The sequence below is a fragment of the Balaenoptera acutorostrata genome, chromosome 16 (assembly GCF_949987535.1).
Source record: "Balaenoptera acutorostrata chromosome 16, mBalAcu1.1, whole genome shotgun sequence".
NCBI lineage: Eukaryota > Metazoa > Chordata > Mammalia > Artiodactyla > Balaenopteridae > Balaenoptera > Balaenoptera acutorostrata.
In genome coordinates, this window is record NC_080079.1 from 35,802,593 (window position 1) to 35,822,114 (window position 19,522).

The 19,522-nt window shown below is 36.5% G+C and overlaps 1 protein-coding gene across 3 annotated transcripts in view; it reads right to left on the bottom strand.

Annotated features, from left to right (window-relative positions):
• The window catches only part of TNKS2 (tankyrase 2), a 64,025-nt gene that overhangs the window by 10,856 nt on the left and 33,647 nt on the right, over nucleotides 1-19,522 (bottom strand). For 2 of the 3 annotated variants that reach the window (XM_057530810.1, XM_057530809.1), the window contains 10 exons: nucleotides 16,939-17,084; nucleotides 15,748-15,913; nucleotides 14,758-14,977; nucleotides 11,868-11,977; nucleotides 10,971-11,159; nucleotides 8,855-9,107; nucleotides 7,773-7,855; nucleotides 6,557-6,677; nucleotides 3,230-3,327; nucleotides 2,306-2,380 (listed from right to left, as the gene is read on the bottom strand). In XM_057530810.1, the coding sequence (XP_057386793.1) occupies nucleotides 2,306-2,380; nucleotides 3,230-3,327; nucleotides 6,557-6,677; nucleotides 7,773-7,855; nucleotides 8,855-9,107; nucleotides 10,971-11,159; nucleotides 11,868-11,977; nucleotides 14,758-14,977; nucleotides 15,748-15,913; nucleotides 16,939-17,084 (1,461 nt within the window). The remainder of the gene's footprint in view (nucleotides 1-2,305; nucleotides 2,381-3,229; nucleotides 3,328-6,556; nucleotides 6,678-7,772; nucleotides 7,856-8,854; nucleotides 9,108-10,970; nucleotides 11,160-11,867; nucleotides 11,978-14,757; nucleotides 14,978-15,747; nucleotides 15,914-16,938; nucleotides 17,085-19,522) is intronic. The other variant, XM_057530811.1, reaches the window with a different exon arrangement.

Sequence of the window (19,522 nt, forward strand, 5' to 3'; positions counted from 1 at the left end):
CAGGATTATATTAGATATTGCTCTTGTACCTACTGATACATGACTGTTTTTCCAAATTATTTTAAATGATTTTTCCTAGCCTAGAGCTGAACTAGTGTGGTAAATTTTTTGCTGTCTGATATGATCAGAACTTGGTCTAAAATGATATTTTGATTATCAGAACACTGCAAATTGTGTGAAGGATTTATCAAATGATGTGTTGTTTTAGCAGGCAATCTAGAAATTACATACTTCGAAGTAGATGTTTTCCTTCTAGCAGTCCTCTTGGAAGGGCATGTACTTGTTCTAGTGGTGATGTCACTGTTCAAAACATTTTAAAAATTCTGCTTCCGAAGATTATTAAAGCTTAAAATGTTGACTTAAAAAAAAAAAAAAAAGGTTATGAAGAACCTAGGGGCAGGACAGGAATAAAGACGCAGATGTAGAGAATGGACTGAGGATGGACTGAGGACACGGGGAGGGGGAAGGGTAAACTGGGACGAAGTGAGAGAGTGGCATAGACATATATACACTACCAAATGTAAAATAGATAGCTAGTGGGAAGCAGCTGCATAGCACAGGGAGATCAGCTCAGTGCTTTGTGACCACCTAGAGGGGTGGGATAGGGAGGGTGGGAGGGAGACGCAAGAGGGAGGGGATATGGGGACATATGTATATGTATAACTGATTCACTTTGTTATAAAGCAAAAACTAACACACCACTGTAAAGCAATTATACTCCAATAAAGATGTTAAAAAAAAATTGAAATAGCCACACCAAACACACACACACACACACATCCCTACCTAGTACTCCCTCTATCCTTCGCTATCCCTCCAATTCCTAAAATTTGTCTGGAGAAGAGTTAAAGACGGATACTGGTTTCATTAGGAGTACTGTCAAAATTCACAATCCTAGTGCTGTTTCTTAGCTGTATTTAAGGGTGCTACAGCCCCCTGCTGGTTCTAGAACACATCTGGGAGCTGGTGGTTTTAGTCTTCATTCAAATTAACTCAAAATACCATCACAGACATAATCAAGGCACACAACTGGCATAAACAGAGCTCATTAATGTTTAAAAATAAAAGGGAACAAAGTTTTATCAATGAAAGAACTTTTATTAGATATTACATTAAAATACCTTTATAGAGGAAGAAAACAGCATACCTCCCAAATTCAGTAACTTTGGAAATCAAACACATATTCTCTTCCCTGCCCTCACCCTTGACAAACCTCTACACATTCTGTTACTGCTTGCACACAAAATGGACTTGACTGAAATTTGCCTGTAGGAGGAATAATTATTTGTCTTATTAAAAATTACTATATATCTATCCATGAATAGAAATCTCAAGATGTCACTCAGGTCATACTATGATATGAACTAATAAAATACAGCTCCCAGAAGAATAACCCTTTCACCTGAAAAATGAATGTGTGCTTGTTTTATATCATCTTATTTCTAAATAGTATGAACACAGCAATCTCAATGAATAGTTTTAGTATTCACAAATTCTAAAATATGACATCTATTTGTATACTCATAATAGTATATTATTGTGAAACAGTAATACAACACAGCTGAAAGATTTGATACTGTTCACCTTTGAGTTTAAAATTTAGGTATTAGAAAGATACTTGCCACATTTTAATTATAACTCTAAGTCTTATAATGATTAAGAATATATCAATGTAGTTAATAGAAAATTATTATGCATCTCAAGTAGAGCATGCAGTTTGGTTGCTATATACCTTAAACAACAACAACACAAACTAGCAAAGCTGAAAAAGGTCCTGAGAAGAGTAACTGATACCAATAACAGTCAGGACTCTTTAAAACATTATTTTTAAAGACTATTTTTGGAAAGATGGAAGGTATAGAAGGAGTACTACTAAAATTACCAAAAATTGGTATATGTGGGGACCCACAGAAACCTGGAGTAGTCACAGTTAGGACAAACAAACCATGGTGTAATTATAAACACGGGAGTCCTTCCATGAGTCAAAAAAAATTCAACTTTGTTACAACAGAGTACCTTAACAGTAGTTTACATATTTAAAGTCCTAAACCTGCAGGATTTATCTTTACCCCAAGATAAAGCATAACCCCTAAACTTAAATAAGTTCAACAGAGGCTGAACTAGTGTTTAGTACAGAGATTTGAGGATCCTAACCTTCCAAGGACATATTATTTCCCAAAACATCCCCTGATGCCCTGTGAAAGACTTATTGGGCTGGACAGATTACATTCTTGTGAAAGTTAATCATGGCTTCAGGCTTTGAAAACTATGGTCTCAGCAAACTTTATTTTCACTAACTTATTACCTTGAGAATACTGTATCTGTTGAAGATTCCACCTGCATGACCTCCATCTCTGTGCTCTCGGACTGTACTCTGCATCTGACGGAAAAATATTTCAAATATACGTGCGTTAGCTTTTGTGTGTTTTGATTTAGGGAACATGGTTCTTGACCCATATGATTCTATTTTTGAGAATACAAAATGGGTTTTTAATATTTTTGTTGTTTAAGGAATGAGTTCTATAAGTTCACATGTACTATTTTTGAGAGATAGCAGATAGCTAATACAATCAATCTAAAAATACATACAGGTGAAAATTATATAATGCAAACTACGGGAAGAAAAAGAAACAAGCAGATGCATAGGTGAGCTAAACATACAAAGCCAACCACCTGACATACCAAAAAAAACCCCAATGATTTATTTGTTCCCATTTGTTTTGCTCTAATAAAGCACAATTTGTATATCACTGAGAGTTGGAGTTTCCTGAGCTTTAGAACTAAGTCTCACTCAACTTTGTATCTCTGTGCTCAGCTCACACAATTAGGGTATGATGTTCTTCAAAGTGCAAGGCAGTATTCTAAGATTTTGGTGGATAAAAGAGTTTTGTGGAAAGAAAGCTAGAAAAAAATTTCCTAGATAAGTAGCATTCACATGTTCTGGGTCTTGTCTACGATACTGGGCTTTGCAATTGCCTTCATGAAAGAAGGAAATATTAGCAACCTCTTCTTCAACAGAATTCTGTGTATTAATTGTAGTGCTGAACCAAGTTATTAGAATTAAGGTTTACTGAGATAGTGTACTTTAAATGCTGATTTCAGAAGTTTTCCAGGTGGTAAAGAGTTAGGGACATTAAAAAACCCTGCTACATACATGTTCAGGTAGACCTGGAAACTTCTGGGAAATTTAGCTACTGAACCAACATTTATTTAAGGTATATGAACATACCTCTTCCTCCACAGACTGAAACTCTTTATCATCAGGAGACAGATCTATGAGAATTGTTCCACTTCCAGAGGTGTTCAGAGTTAAGTATGGGTTAAGACCTATCAAATGAAATTTAAAGGTAAAAAAAAATTTGCCAAACCACCCCCCCCCCAATAAACATCAACCCAAAACAACCACCTAATTTATCTGATGCTTACTATCAATTTTAAAAAACTTTTTATTTTGGGATAATTTAGATTTACAGGAAGGCTGAGAGCACTGAGAGTTCCTGTGTACTCTTACTCCACTTCCTAATGTTACCATCAGGAACATTAATGTTTCCTTAATGTTACCATTTTACACAATCATAGTACACCTGTCAAAAATTAAGTAAATTACAGACTTTATTTGGATTTCACCAGTTTCCCCCACTAATGTCCTTTTACTTTTCCAGGATCCAAACCAGAATATCACACTGCATTTAGATGACTGTTTTTTTTATCTTATAAGTCATAAGGGTTTTGTGAGAATAGTTCAGAAAATCTTTCTATTCTTCATTTCCTATCTGTCACATGTTTTCTTCTTCAAAGTATTTCCTTTATTAACTAGGCAGCCCTTTCAGCATTTGGTCCCTTTATTTTTTGTAAAACTGAGGAAGAAACTTGCATGGCCTCAGGTAATTTTAAATCATCCAAGAATGAGAAGTCATAAAGTCTACTAACGATGGAATGCTTATTCTAACCCATGATAGATTCTTTAATTCAGCAATGAATGTCATATTTTCTGAATGTCAACAGTCAAGATAATCATATATATTTTTGTATCTTTACTCTCACAAAAGCTTTTTAAATGGAATCTTAAAACAGAATTTTCTAATTTCTTTGTTACATCTGTAACACAACTCTCCAGATTTCCACAAGATCTCCAGAGCTCCACTGTTTTCTCAGTTAAGGCTCAAATCCTTTACTGCTGGGTTAATGCATGGCGGTTTGCCTCTGGAGACTAAGAGCACTGTTCTGGTCTGAGTAACAGTACTACCACCAACATGCCAAACTCTGATAAAGATGTATAGATATGGCTGAATTACAATGTCTACAGGAATTATGGAGACTATACAGAGGAGGTATTTTATAGAAAAAACACTTAACAGAATAAAGTCTGACAAACACTTGACTAAGCCATCTTCTAATGGCCTCAAGAAGACATTTATCAGTGCTGAAAGATCAGAACAAGTAATCTATTTTTAAAAAAAATAAATTTATTTATTTATTTTTGGCTGCGTTGGGTCTTTGTTGCTGTGCGCAGGCTTTCGCTAGTTGCAGTGAGCGGGGGTTGCTCTTTGTTGTGGTGCGCAGGCTTCTCATTGTGGTGGCTTCTCTTGTTGCGGAGCATGGACTCTAGACGCGTGGGCTTCAGCAGTTGTGGTGCACGGGGTTAGCTGCTCCAAGGCATGTGGGATCTTCCCGGACCAGGGCTCGAACCTGTGTCCCCTGCATTGGCAGGCGGATTCTTCACCACTGCACCACCAGGGAAGTCCCAGAAAAAGTAATCTATTGACCTGATGCACTGAATGATAGCTAAGGCTGTTAAGTCAGCGAGATGAGAGACTGTCAGAAGCTTGCCACTGGTTCCATTTTGCAAATTGGGTATAATATAGGTATAGAATCCTGGCTTCAAATGAAAATGAGGAAGGTGGTAACTTTATGTAGGAAAGTGACCCTGATGTGCTAGATCAGACACAGTCATTGTGTCATGATGTTTCTCCTCCATGTAGGAATGAATGTTCCTACTAAAGTGTAGCTGGATGTTATCAGAATGACCAGAGGCAGCATGGAGGTACGGACCTCTGACACTTGAAGGCAGTATATCTGTTTCCATCATTGTTTCCTGAGCCTTTCATCAATCTTAACTGCTATCCTATCAGATCCAGTGTTTTCTAGTAGAGTCATGATGGCAGTCCACAACTGAGGGTTCTAGTTCCTCTTCATACTAACATTCCAGGGAGCCATGAGTCTTCCCTCTTCTTCTTCTTTTTTTAAAAAAATTAATTAATTAATTTATTTTTGGCTGTGCTGGGTCTTCGTTTCGTGTGAGGGCTTTCTCTAGTTGCGGCAAGCGGGGGCCACTCTTCATCGCGGTGCGCGGGCCTTTTCACTATCGCGGCCTCTCTTGTTGCGGGGCACAGGCTCCAGACACGCAGGCTCAGTAGTTGTGGCTCACAGGCCTAGTTGCTCCGCGGCGTGTGGGATCTTCCCAGACCAGGGCTCGAACTCGTATCCCCTGCATTGGCAGGCAGATTCTCAACCACTGCGCCACCAGGGAAGCCCCTTCCCTCTTCTTTATCTCATAAAATTTTGTCTTCTATACTAGAAATATCCAAGACTATCTCGCATTTTAAATGTTTTGCCCCAGTTCCTATCAGGCAAGTAAAGTGCATCTACCTTTAATCAATTCTATTCCAGAATTCCAGTTTAAAACATTCTTAGCTTGAATCACCTGATTTTCAAAGCTCTCTTTTTTCTTCTTCAAGAGATGGACCCATCCTGGCTAGCATACATCCTTCCCTAAAAATTCTCTCATTTTTGCTAATGGGGGTTTGTCTTTAACCACAGTTGTACAGCCAGGTCTTCAATTACAGGATGCTTCTGACCCTGGGGTACATCACTCCCTCAGTTTTAACAATGAACTTAAAATGTGGTTCTGACACCTAAAATAATTCATCTTTTATACCCAAGACCTGATATACAGGAAGTGTGAATATCTACTGAACAAATGCAATTTGCATTTTCCTAACGTATCAACATTCAAGAGAAATAAAATATTATTCAACTTTGTTTCGCTAAGTTTCTTTAGTTGCAACATTACTGTTCCCCAATATTTTTACTGCAAGTGTTTAGAATTTAACTATTTACAACAAAAGAGATTCACAACATTATTTTATGGGCAGGCCTGAACACCTAGTCATTACCTATTATATTACAATAAGATATTAGATATCCAAGTTTCAGATCTTTTAGAACCATACAATTTTTGAGCTGCAATAACTTCAGAAATAAGTGAATGGAAATAACGGAAAAAATTTCAGAGATAAAGCAACACCCACATTTCTGAATGGCCCAGACATTTCACTTAGGTTCACAGAGTTAAAGGTAGCAGCTCAGGAAGCTTAACAGTGGTAGATTTAAGATTCGATCCCAGGTTTCTGGAATCCTACTCAGTACGCTTATTAAGTGGACTCTCTGTTGCAGATTTTAAAATGATCATTTATTAAGTTGAGGGCTGCCTTTGTGCAAGCTGTTAATGCATGTGTCAATGCATTGATGATAGCAATAACTTAAAATGAAATACCTTGTTGCCCAGAGATAAGTCTCTCAACTCCTTTAATTAGTTTGTGTCTATGTCCATAAGCATTGATTCCAATCTCCTTCAGCTCCTTGTGCCCCATCTCAACTAATACATCCAAAGTGATCTTACAAAAGAGAATGAAACTGTTTAGAAGACTTGTTTGGAAGACATTCATATATTGGTGTTCTCACAATGTATTAGACTTATACATTTATTTCAAATTATTTTGAACAGATTAGAAATGAAAGCACACCAGCTGTTAGACTGAAACTGAAAAGTTGCAGCTAATTAAACAGAAAGTTGAGTCATGAACTACCAAAAATATCATTATTTTCATTTAATATAAGAACCTGAGCAGAACTAAACTGCAAAACAAAAATGCATTTTCAAATTAGCCACATTTAGGCACACTATTTTACCATCACTCTGCATCCAACCTATTTACACAATGTCTTAATGTAATGTTCCTACAGACTCTGGACTATGCTAACTGATAACTTGAGCATCATTGTTCAAACTAAGCCTTTTACCTCAAATATATTATTCCCATTTTGTGAAACTTAAGACATTCTTTAAAATCCTGCTTTTGTTTTTTTTTTTTTTTTTTTTACAAATCTTCCATGAAGCTTTCCCTGAACAGTCCAGCTTGTAGTAACTCTTTTTTTCTTATAATTTCTATGCCAGAAACTTGACTCTTTATATGTTCTTGGTATAGCTCCCTAACTAGATCGCAAGCTCCTTAGGGGTGCAAGTCTATAATAATTATATTTTCTGGACTCAAAAAATCAGTAAATGTATTCTGACAGAATACTTTAAATTAGGACTGTTCTAGAAACGCCCAGATACATAGTTTGTATGTCTATGTATCTCCCCATAGTGGCTAGCGAAGTGTCAGGCTTAGAGTGGGTAGTGACTGACACAACAGAATTGAACAAACTGAGCTCAAGGATAATTTACTTTTAAGAAATGAATACGCTAAACTTACTCGAGAAAGCTATTTTATTGCTACTACACAAGAAACAATTTTTATGTGCTAATAAACTAAATGGATATTCCAAGAACAAGCCAAATTAGAAGACTGACTGATTTCCAGTCTCTTAAAAAAACATCCTTTTCACCCCTCAACAGGCTGAATGGTTCAGGGCATTTCAAGTATGTTCTATTTTCCCCTTGAGGTTCCCCCAAACACCAAACCAAGCAAAACAACTCATGTACTTACCTGTTCTCTCTCAAATATATCCATTAGGTGTTCAAGTCCAAGATTCCTTACAAACTGAGTTATGCTAAAATCTACTCCTGGAACTAGAAAATTAAAAAAATCACAGTAAACAAAATTTCATATCAGAATAATGTATATCAACATTATAACAGCAAAGTTTTGTGACATTATTACATGCATGAAGAATGTAAAGATGAAGCAAAATATTAACAGCCGTTTGGGATATAATATTTAACTTAACATCAAAAATCGCAAGGAGAAAGCTATAAAATTTCAACATTATTAGAAGAAAAGAGTTAACCAATGGGGCACTCTCATGTTACAAAGAAATCTTTTCTTTTTAAGAAATTTTATTTTTAATTGTATCTTTAAAATATGTTTCCATACAGCTTAAACTAATAAAATGTTATATGTCAATTATATCTCAATTAAAAAAGCAAAGTTTCCCTATCTTTGAAGAGGTAAGCTATTTTACAAAAAAAGTTTATGAAAACAAGTTCCAGTGTTGCATAGGGTGAGATCAATTTTGACAGGTAAAAGATAAAGAGACTGTAGGTATGTGTCTTTTTTTCTTTTCTTTTTTTTTTTTGGCTGTGCCACATGGCTTGTGGGATCTTAGTTCCCCAACCAGGGACTGAATCTAGGCCCACAGCAGTGACAGTGCTGAGTCCTAACCACTGGACCGCCAGGGAATTCCCTTTCTTTTCTTTTTAAAAAATGATATTCAAAATTAGGTATTTTGATGTGGGGTTAAAAGTATTTCATAATTCTGTAATAATACACTGGAAGAGATAAATAAAGGCATAAGTACTCAACCAAAAGGACTTCTATACCTTTCAAAAAGTATGTTTACATCTAAAGAGTAGGTTAGCAGCAGAACACTCATCAAGTCTCATCGCGGAGGGAGAAAGTTTCATTAGGAATTCTAATACTAATGTAAAGAAAACAATAAAAGGCTAAAACTTTTAGGCTATGTTAATCTGATACTAACAGTTGTATCTAAGGTTAAAAAAATGGTTTTTTAGTAATCCAAATGACAAATATGTGGCTACAATACCAATTATTTTGGCTGAATGTCTCACCTTCCTTTTTCTCCAAACTGGAAGCACCCTCTGTTCCACTTGAACTAACTACTGAAGACAGTTCAGAAAAACTGCCAGATAAGTTGTCAAGACTGCTGGCTGCAGAAAGGCTTGACGGGCTGGATGGCCCTGAAGACAGAGCATCTGCAGTGGCTCCTGGGCTTCTCACGCCATTAAGCACTTGAGATTTATAACATGAAGGCAGAGCAGAAGGGGGCATGGCTGCTGTCAGGAGAGCACTGACATCATCTGCCTAGGGTATATGTCAGAGAGATGAAATCTGCAATAAGCAAGTTTTAAAATTCTACACTATACCCAATAGAACGCATTAAAAAATATGACAAAAACCCAGCAGATTTGCACTAGAATTGCTTATTATATAAAAACTATTTTAAAAAGTGAACCAAATAAGTAATATTCAGCTATTAAACATAAAACATAATACAGAACACATCTTCTGAGACATACAAAATAAAACTGTTAAATGTGGCAAAGCAAGAAAAAAATCCTAAGATATCATGATTGAAAAGCACTGAAATGAATTTTAGAAATATAAATTTTAAAAAGATTTAAAAACTTTTAAAGGCATTCTGAAGACGTAATTCAATCTACATAGAACTTTACCAAACAAATGAGTTTTTTGGGGTTTTTTTTGGAAAATATTCAGTAATATATTTGTTCTTCAAAATTGAACATTTGGAAGGGTAGGAAAAAAGATAATCATTTTAATCAAATCTGCTAGAATGGAAAAAAAAATCCCAACTTTACTGGTATATTAATTTAATAAGTAACAAATAACTATTCTTTAACAAAGCTCAATTAAGACACTAAGTAATTAACATTCAGCAAGAAGTAAACAGTACTTGTTTTCATGGCTTTTCATTTATACTGCCCTTTCAATCCTCACCTTTTTCTTCCCCTGAATCTGAGGACTCCCATGACACACATAGTTGGTATCTAACACTTAAAAGTAACATTAGCACAATTTATTGGGTGCTTTTTATGTACCTGATACCACGCTGAGGACTTTAAATACATCACCTCATTTAATTTTCATATTAACCAGATATATTTTACCTGCATTTGGAGATTAAGTAACTGAGGCTTTGAGGTTAGGCAACTTGCAAGACTGTACAACTGAAAGTGGTAGAGTTGGAATTCTAAAGCAGGTCTGTTTGACTCTAAAACCCATGCATGTTCTTAGTGCACCCTGTTTCAATGTCACTTAATTATATCTAGTGGACTAATGTATGTGCAGACTGAATTAGAAAAGTTCACTTCTAAGGTAGTTTGGAACTGGAAGGATATTTCCCTTAAGAAATAATCTTGCAAATATGGCTGGGTTGTCAGCCTGCTGAGAAAATTCTATCCAACCCCCAATGCAGCTGAACTAAATTAGCTTCTCAATGTAACTTGCAACAGTGGAATCTCAGTAGAAAGCAGTGTGCAGAAGAGACTCCCCTTCCTCTCCACCTCAAGAAGAATTTCTTCCCCTTTTCCCTCCACTGCTCTGGGTCAATGTCCTCAGTGGCAGAGGCAAGAGAAGCACCTGCATCACAGTGGCCAAAGCAGAGGTTGGAGGCCACAATGGAGACACCTACAGGAGTTTCCTTGGGAGAGGAAAGAAAAAAAGACTTCCCATGGAGAACTGGAGGAACAAACTTGTTTCATGAACAGTTTTGGTGGGGTAAGCAATAAAATCTTTGGGATGAGGCAGTGCTGGGAGGGAAGAAAATCTCTATAAAGGCAGGCTTTGCAGCTGCACCCTGAAGGCCATGTTCCCAGCTGGGTAAGTTCATAAAGACCCATGGGCCTGTACCATCTTGTGGCCTATGCACTGTAACAGCATCCACTGAGGGCCCTGCCTGCTTGTTTCCTAACTAATGTAAGCAGCTATACCTTATACTTCTTTTTCCCATTTCTAAAAGTACTCAGCTTACAGTAACTGATAATTCTATTATTTACTCATTATATTTTAATACCAAAGAGGTCTAAAATTTAAATCGGGCTAAAAGCCAGATTTTGCCACATTCACCATAAAGACATTTTATATATACCAAGTGAATTTTAAAAAGTCAGGAAAGCACTGAGATTTTTCAAAGAGCCCATCACTTACTGAAACTAAATCTAAAGGTGTTTGTCCTTCCTGATTTTTAAGAGTTGGATCAGCTCCATGGGCCAACAATAAAGCACAAAGCTGTGTTCGTCCCTTTTGGGCTGCTTCGTGCAAAGGTGTGAAAGCCCATTTGTCCGTAGCATTGACACATGCATTATACTTTATTAGTAAAGCTGCTACATCTACATGCTGTAAAAGAAAATACTCCTGTTACAGTCGGAAATATTATTTTATTGTACTTTAGTTCTTAAAAAGAAACCAGCTATATACCTATTTTTCCAGTTTCAAACTTACTCTAGAATGAAAAACTGTGTTTTCCCCCCATCATCATAATTTATGGGTAGCTGATTAAAAATTACAGTAGTAGACATTTACCTAACTTGAGAAAATATCTAGAAAATAGTTAGGAATTCTACACAGGAAGGAACTAAATTAATAGGACTTTAACAGTTTCTAATTTATTTAAGTGTTAAAACTGATAACATCAATTTATAAACCAGCAGCCTTCCTTAATTAATCAATTGAAGATGGTCAATACTGATTGTTAACATTCAAGGCTATTATAAGTCAGGAACAACGCATCTCATCTCTACAGATTCGTATGAATCCCAATGGAGTTTCTGGGCACCAGCAAATAAACAAAATCACCAACATCTCACTGAAAATAAGAGATATGTGCTAAGGAAGGTAATACAACAAAAGACAAAACGTGCTGCATGTCACACGGCAAGCTATAATAGATTCGGAATTGAAACTTGGAAGTTATTTAACCTCTTTAGCTCTCATATTTACTTCTCTGTAAAATGAGAAAGTCAAACTAAATTCCTTTTGAATTGTAATACTGATTTTCACTTTGAAAATTTCAGACATTTTTAAAGGTAACACAAAAGAACTTACCCCATAAGATGCTGCATTGTGTAAAGGAATAAGTCCTCCTTTGTCTTGAGCATTCACATCAGCTCCATGTTGTAGCAGATACTCTGCAACTTCTAAGTTATTATAACCAGCTAATTTAGAAAAAAAGTAAAATTACTTGTTAATATAAAATATAGCTACATATATGTATATATCTATATACAAAGAATAGATAGGATTTTAAAAATAAGAGATTTTTATAGAAATCTGAAATTCTCCAGTGGAGTCTATTAAAGATTTATCTTATGAAAAAAAAATTGCCCACTGGCCTCAAGTTGGAAGCTTTCAGTAATGATACCCATTTGTTTTGGAGACTCTAAAGTTATATTGACTGATATACTTAAATCTTTCCTTTTAAAACCTTCTTACCAAAGTCCCTGCTTTCATGGTTGTTGTATACACAACTTCCTGAACTCAGGTACATGGTCTCAAGGCTGCAAGCAAAAGGCATCCAATCGTATAAAAGCCAAGTTAGGAACACAAGTGGCTGGCAGAGCAGAAGACAACACACCAGTGTGGGACTCAGGGCCCCATTTCCCCAGAAGGCCACAAGGACATGCTTTTTGCTAGAGAGAATGTAAGGGTGTATATCTCTACAAGCAGCAGAATCTACTGCTGCGAAAGCCATGAAGTAATAAAACTTAGTATTTTATAAATGTACTGTAACCTTCCAGCTGTCATTTTGGGAACTGTCAGCTATCTTAGTAAATGCATGCTCACAGTAAAGTATGTGTATTTTATTTGACACATAATCAATAGTTTGAAAGCAAATAGTTTGAAAACAAATCTGGAACTTAATTTTGTCAACATAAAAATCAGGTATCACTTGAAACTTTAAAATAGTTCAAAGTATTTAACTCATTCATTTTTACTGTAGTTTTCAGCCTTTTGCTGAAAGATCTAAAGCAAAAAAAAAAAAAAAAAAAATTTAGTAAGATCAAGTAAAGAAAAACAAAACTACAAAACTACCATAAGCTAAATACTACACCAAATCCAAAAGTCCTTCCAGATCTCAAGGTATAATACCACATAAGTAAGAAACATTTTGTGTATACAACGTATTTGCCACTTACAAAGAACACAGACTTAAATAGTAATATTAAATGTTCTAGGTACGCTACCATAAAGATACAAAGCTAATATACGTAATTATGCACAGCACAATTCGAATCAGAGGTCAGGCCACATTTTGTCTTACCTGGACTAGAAACTCCTGATTGCCAGTGGAAGAAGAAAAGCTTTACCTCGCTTCGTTAGCATTTGTGGCTTATCACTTTTAGTGCACTTTTAATGCTCTAAAAGACACATAGATGGAGTAATTCTTTTCCTTTGCCAGTGGGGTTCCAACTTACATGGGGTCATAATTTAAAGGTAAAAACCACATACACTAAAATAATCTCTTAAGGGACTTCCCTGGCAGTCCAGTGGTTGGGACTCCGCACTTCCATTGCAGGGGGCCCGGGTTCAACACCTGGTTGCGGAACTAAGAGCCTACATGCTGCACAAGGCGTGGCCAAAAAACACAACAAAAAAACCTCCCAAAACAAAAACCTAGGAACATAGTTGCTCACACTGTGAGACTGAAAGGAACTGAGAGAAGAGTAAACTTACACCTCCTACATTATACAAAGTGGCAGAAACACCTGCATTCCTTTTTTTTCTCTTTTCAAACCACGTGTATCTAGATAAAACTTGTATGAGTCAAATGTGCCTATGACGCAACTCCACTAAAGTATTAGTTGTAGCTCAGTGATTTTAATGGCCCATTCCCTAGCACCTTATTTTTTTATTTTTTATAAAAGGAATATGCATTTGTAACTTTGTTTTTATTTTAAAAAAATTTTTTGGCCAAGTGGCATGCAGGATCTTAGTTCCCTGACCAGGGATTGAACCCGTGCCTCCTGCAGTGGAAGCATGGAGTCTTAACCACTGGACCGCCAGGGAAGTCCCCCTAACATCTTCAGTGCAGCTCAAAAAGCTGTGCTGAAATCACAATGCTGCATTACATGCAGTGAAGACAAAGATACATTGAGCCAATTTTATGAGTGAAAACTTAGAACAAATGTTTTGTACTCAACTGTATTCCCCAAATATCCTGTGTTGAAGCCCTTAACCACTAGTACCTTAGAATGTGACTATATTTGGAGATAAAGCCTTTCAAGAGATAATTAACTTAAAACAAGGCCGTTAGGGTCAACCCTAATTTAATGTGACTGTTGTCCTTATAAGAAGGGGAGATTAGGACATAGAGACACCAGTGATGCACATACACAGAGAAAAGGCCACGTGAGGCCCCCGAGAGAAGGTGGCCATCTGCAAGCCAAGGAGAGAGGCCTCAGAAGAAACCAATCCTGCCAACATTTCCAGAACTGAGAAAATACATTTCTGTTGTTTAAGCCACCTAGTCTGTGGTAATTTGTTAAGGCAGGCCTTACAAACTAATATGACAAATGACAAGAAGTTTATGTAATTTCTGGAAGTCTTTAAAGATTTTTTCTGCTTATGCTTAACAGCTATCATTAGAAGAATGGAAAGATTTAGCGTTCCATGAGGATGGCCAGCTCAGCAGGCTTATTTTTAAAGTTTCTGTAGCCAAAACACACTCACAAAGATGATTCAAACAATATGATGACCTGGAATAAAGGTTCCAAAGCACATGGTGACTGGCAGAGCCTCTTTTGATTGTTCTTAATGAATGTAACATGCTAGTGCTAAAGTGAACATGGCCCTGTACAAATACACTAGAGTATAATTGTTGTATTAGAAGATACTTGATTTGAATCTTTCAAATTTACTTACAGGAAATATTGTACTCGGGTAAAACCAATCTTAGATGTCACCAGCCTAAATCTGTGACACTTCATTCACTTACCTGCTAAATGTAAAGGTGTTGAATGTCGGCCTTGGGTATCACGGCAATTCACATTATCTGGTGAAGACAACTTCTTTACTCTGGCTAAACAACCCTTCTTGGCAGCATCCAACAAAGCTGCATCTCCCCTAAGTAGATCTTGAATATCTGTATCTCCATCTTTAACAAGATCCAAGGGAGTATTTCCATCTCTATTTTTCTTTGTGGGGTCTGCACCATGCTGGGCATGTGAAAAACAGAAAGGGAGGAATTAGCTTAAGTTTGCCCTTGGTCAATGAGAAAATATTCAATGTAACGATACCAAAGCAAACTATTTTTTTTTTAAACATCTTTATTGGAGTATAATTGCTTTACAATAGTGTGTTAGTTCCTGCTTTATAACAAAGTGAATCAGCTATACATATACATATATCCCCATATCTCCTCCCTCTTGCGTCTCCCTCCCACCCTCCCTATCCCACCCCTCTAGGTGGTCACAAAGCACTGAGCTAAAGAAAACTATTTTACACAGAGACTCTACCTTAAAGGTTAACGTGACTGTTAATAACGCTTAATTTAATACATAAAAAATTACAACAAAAAATACAGAGGCACTTAAATATTACTGGGCTTTAACAATGCAATAATATGGTCAAAATTTTAAACTACATTCAAAACAAGGTAGTATTTCACTAAAAATTACCTTTCACATATGCTATTTTTAGTTTTCACAAACATATTTCAATGTTCGTATAAAGTATAAATTTAACTATACTCTTTTTACTGTAAAATATCTACACTGGTACCAGTACAGATAAACCAGTACTATCAATTTCATTAGTACTAAATAAACCTGGCTTACACTGTTCATGACATTTATTCTGAAATCTAGGTACAGAATTAGATTTTTGCTTCCTACCCCCTAACTAGTTTAAGTTTATATTAGAATTATTAGAAATATCATAAACATATTCTACATAATATACCCTGTCCATAAGTATTTAAATATACCTGGAGCAGAAGTTTGCAAATTTCGTATTTTCCTTTTGCTGCAGCTTCATGTAAAGGTGTAAATTTCCATAAGTCTGCTACATTAACTACTGCTCCATGCTTAACAAGAAGTTCTGCAACTTCATAATGTCCATAAGAACATGCATTGTGCAAAGGTACAAGGCCTCTGAAAAGTTAAATAAGCAACACAACACAAAGATATATTTTAATTTAAATAATTACATACAGCTGATAAATTTCTTGACCTGCATAAGAAATTTTACTGATTTAAATTTATAGAACCTAAATTTATTGAAAGGAGAAATGGAATTACTTTGGGGCGGGGGGGTAGGCAGAGCGGACATTTTAAAAATATTTAAAATTGCAGAGAACATAACAAACATCTATTTTGCAATATCTAGAATTAAGAATATTCTATTCTATGCTATGGCCATGCAGCACAGCTTATGGGATTTTAGTTCCCCGACCAGGGGTCAAATCCGGGGCCACAGCAGTGAGAGCACTGAGTCCTGACCACTCAACCGTCAGGGAATTCCCAAGAATTATATACATATATATATATATATTTTTTTCTTCTCTTTTTTTTTTTACATCTTTATTGGAGTGTAATTGCTTTACAATGGTGTGTTAGTTTCTGCTTTAAAACAAAGTGAATCAGTTATACATATACATATATCCCCGTATCTCTTCCCTCTTGCATCTCCCTCCCTCCCACCCTCCCTATCCCACCCCTCTAGGTGGTCACAAAGCACCAAGCTGATCTCCCTGTGCTATGCGGCTGCTTCCCACTAGCTATCAGTTTTACATTTGGTAGTGTATATATGTCCATGCCACTCTCTCACTTTGTCCCAATTACATATTTTTAAAGAAAAGTAATTTTAAGATAAACTGGAAGAATTCAAGTATCCTCAATGCAAACTGAAAAATTTACCACATTAAAAATCAGCATCACACTATTGTTGTAATCTCCTTGGCCATTACAAAATTACAAGGCATTATGCAACTAAGTCTTTATATAAATGCTACTCATCATAAAATCTTAACTGAAATTAAGAAGCTATATTTAAGCCAGTTAGGAAACAGACTTCTCTGAAAATAAAAGAACTACCATCTATCATAAAAATGTTTTCAGATTTTCCTAAAAAGGTCAGATAAAGGAACAGAGAGGCCATGGCAATTGTTGGTACTTGCCCTTTATCTTTAGCGTGCACATCAGCTCCGTGTTGCAGCAGATATTCCACCACAGACACCCGATTATAGCCAGCTGCAAAATGGAGTGGCGTAGACTGTCGCCCTTCAATGTCTCTGCAGTTGACACTCTGAACAGTACACAATTTCTATAGGACGCAACACAGTATACACATGATGTTACATATTCTGACTTGTTTTCATTCATTTAGTAGAAATTTCAAATGTCTGATTTATTTTCTTGTTTCATCATATCAGTATTTTCAGAAACTCTTTGCTATTTATTCTTCTTATTTCATCTTATCATTTATTGGAAATCCCTCTGGTCCTCTTATCTATAATCATCTACTTTTGCTAAAGCTAGTAGGTAAATTTTATTATTACCATTACTGCTATATACATAAAGGTAACGCAAGTACCTGAAAGCAATCATAGCTTTCATTTTGTGACAAATATATGTAGAGATACACTGGATCATAGAAGCATGATGGCATCACCTGGGAACTTGTTAAAAACTCAGATTCTCAGACTCCCACCTACTGAATCAGAATCTGCATTCTGACACGATCTCTAGGTGATCTGTAAGCACATTAACGTTTGAGAAGTACTGTTCTAGAACAGTAGTTCTTAAACTTTCATGTGCAGTGGGTCCAACCTCCAGATTTCCTAATCCAGTATGTCTGAGATGGGGCCTGAGCAGTTGCATTTCTAACAAGCTTGCAGCTGATGCTGATGCTGGCAGTCGAGGAATTACACTTAGAGAATTATACTGTACTATATGGAATGAATTAACTAATAGAATGCTATTGGTTAGGTACCATCCTTGGGAGAATTAAAGTCACTCAAAGAATTCTTTTGTGTTTTGTTGGTTCAGACGAGGAAGTCTAGCTGAGAAAGGCTGTCAGAGTAACACTCAAAATACTCGAGTATTTTCCATGAAAAGTATGAACATTTGGGGAAGGAAAGCAACAGAGATAATAAATCATGGTGTTCAAAAAAAAGTCAAAAGAGTATTTTAGTAAAGAATATTAGTAAAAACCCTTCCCTTCCCCCCTTTTTTAAACTACCCTACCCTAAAAGCAGGGATAACTTTAAGCCTAATAAACCAAAGGAGCCAGCTATCGGTGGATTTATCTCAACAGGTTTAGTAACAGGTCTTTAGTAACAGGTCTTTAGTAACAGATAAAGCTCTTCAGTGCTTCCCAAACAAGATATATACATTCAGGGTCCCACCACTGAGAAACAGTGTTTCATGGGTCTGAAGCCGGGCTCTAGGAATGAGTATTTTTTAACACGTGTCAAGTGCTGCTAGGTTTGGTAGGTATCACTGGCCACTCTAACTCCCTAGCTCTCAAGTTTAATTTTGTCCACTCAGACAAGTTTTCTAATAGTAGGTGTCCAGAAAGTATCTAGGCTGATAGCTCACCAGTAAACAAACACAACCAAGCACATAATTAAGTGTTCATTGGGTAATATGTCCCAGTGATTCATACCAAGCCACCTGTCTAGAGATATACAAGGAATAGAAAGGTTGTTGGAGATAAATTTCCTCTAAGTGACTTTATTATTTAATTAATTAATTAATTAATTAAATTTATTTATTTGGCTGTGTTGGGTTTTCATTGCTGCACATGGGCCTTCTCTAGTTGTGGTGAGCAGGGGCTACTCTTCATTGGAGTGCGCGGACTTCTTACTGCGGTGGCTTCTCTTGCTGCAGAGCACGGGCTCTTGGCACGTGGGCTTCAGTAGTTGTGGTACGCGGGCTCAGCAGTTGTGGCTCGTGGGCTCTAGAGCGCAGGCTCAGTAGTTGTGGCACACGGGCTTAGTTGCTCCACGGCATGTGGGATCTTCCTGGACCAGGGCTCGAACTTGTGTCCCCTGCATTGGCAGGTGGATTCTTAACCACTGTGCCAGAAGGGAAGTCCCTCCTCTAAGTGACTTTTAAAGCAGAGGTAAGGGTAGACAGCCTAATGACTATCACAGGGATAGAGGAAGGTCTTCCTCAATTCAATGGCATTATGTTATTCTCTAAGTCCAATTCCTGTCCCCAATCTCATCCTCTCTTCATCTATTTCTTCCTCTAGGCTTCTTCTATCTCTATGAGAACAAAGTCTGGTCTTTAATATTAGATGTACTGAATGTAGTTTTATGCTCTTTAACATATGTAAGTAGATGAGCATTACAATTTTTTATCACCACCTCCACCCCACACACAAAAAAATCAGCTAGTTGACTCTAACTCCACCTGCCCAACTTATCACTCCTCCAGGAAAAAACTAAGCTCACTACCCTTTACTCAAGTGATTTGTTTTTCCACAAGTCATTAGTCAGTAAGAGAAACAAAATCCCCCATTCAATATCATGTTAACCTTCTAATTAAGGGCATGAGAACGTAATTATAAAACAAGTCAAACAATAAAATTGCATAATAGCATTTTTCTTTCAAAAAATGAAGTTATTAAAAAAAAAAACCTTAAGTTATTTGGAGATGACTGTACTACCTACACACATAAAGCAGTAGGAAAAGATCGCATGGACTTTTAAATCAACTTCCAGAAATCTCTTTATTTAAAAGGACAGTGAATAA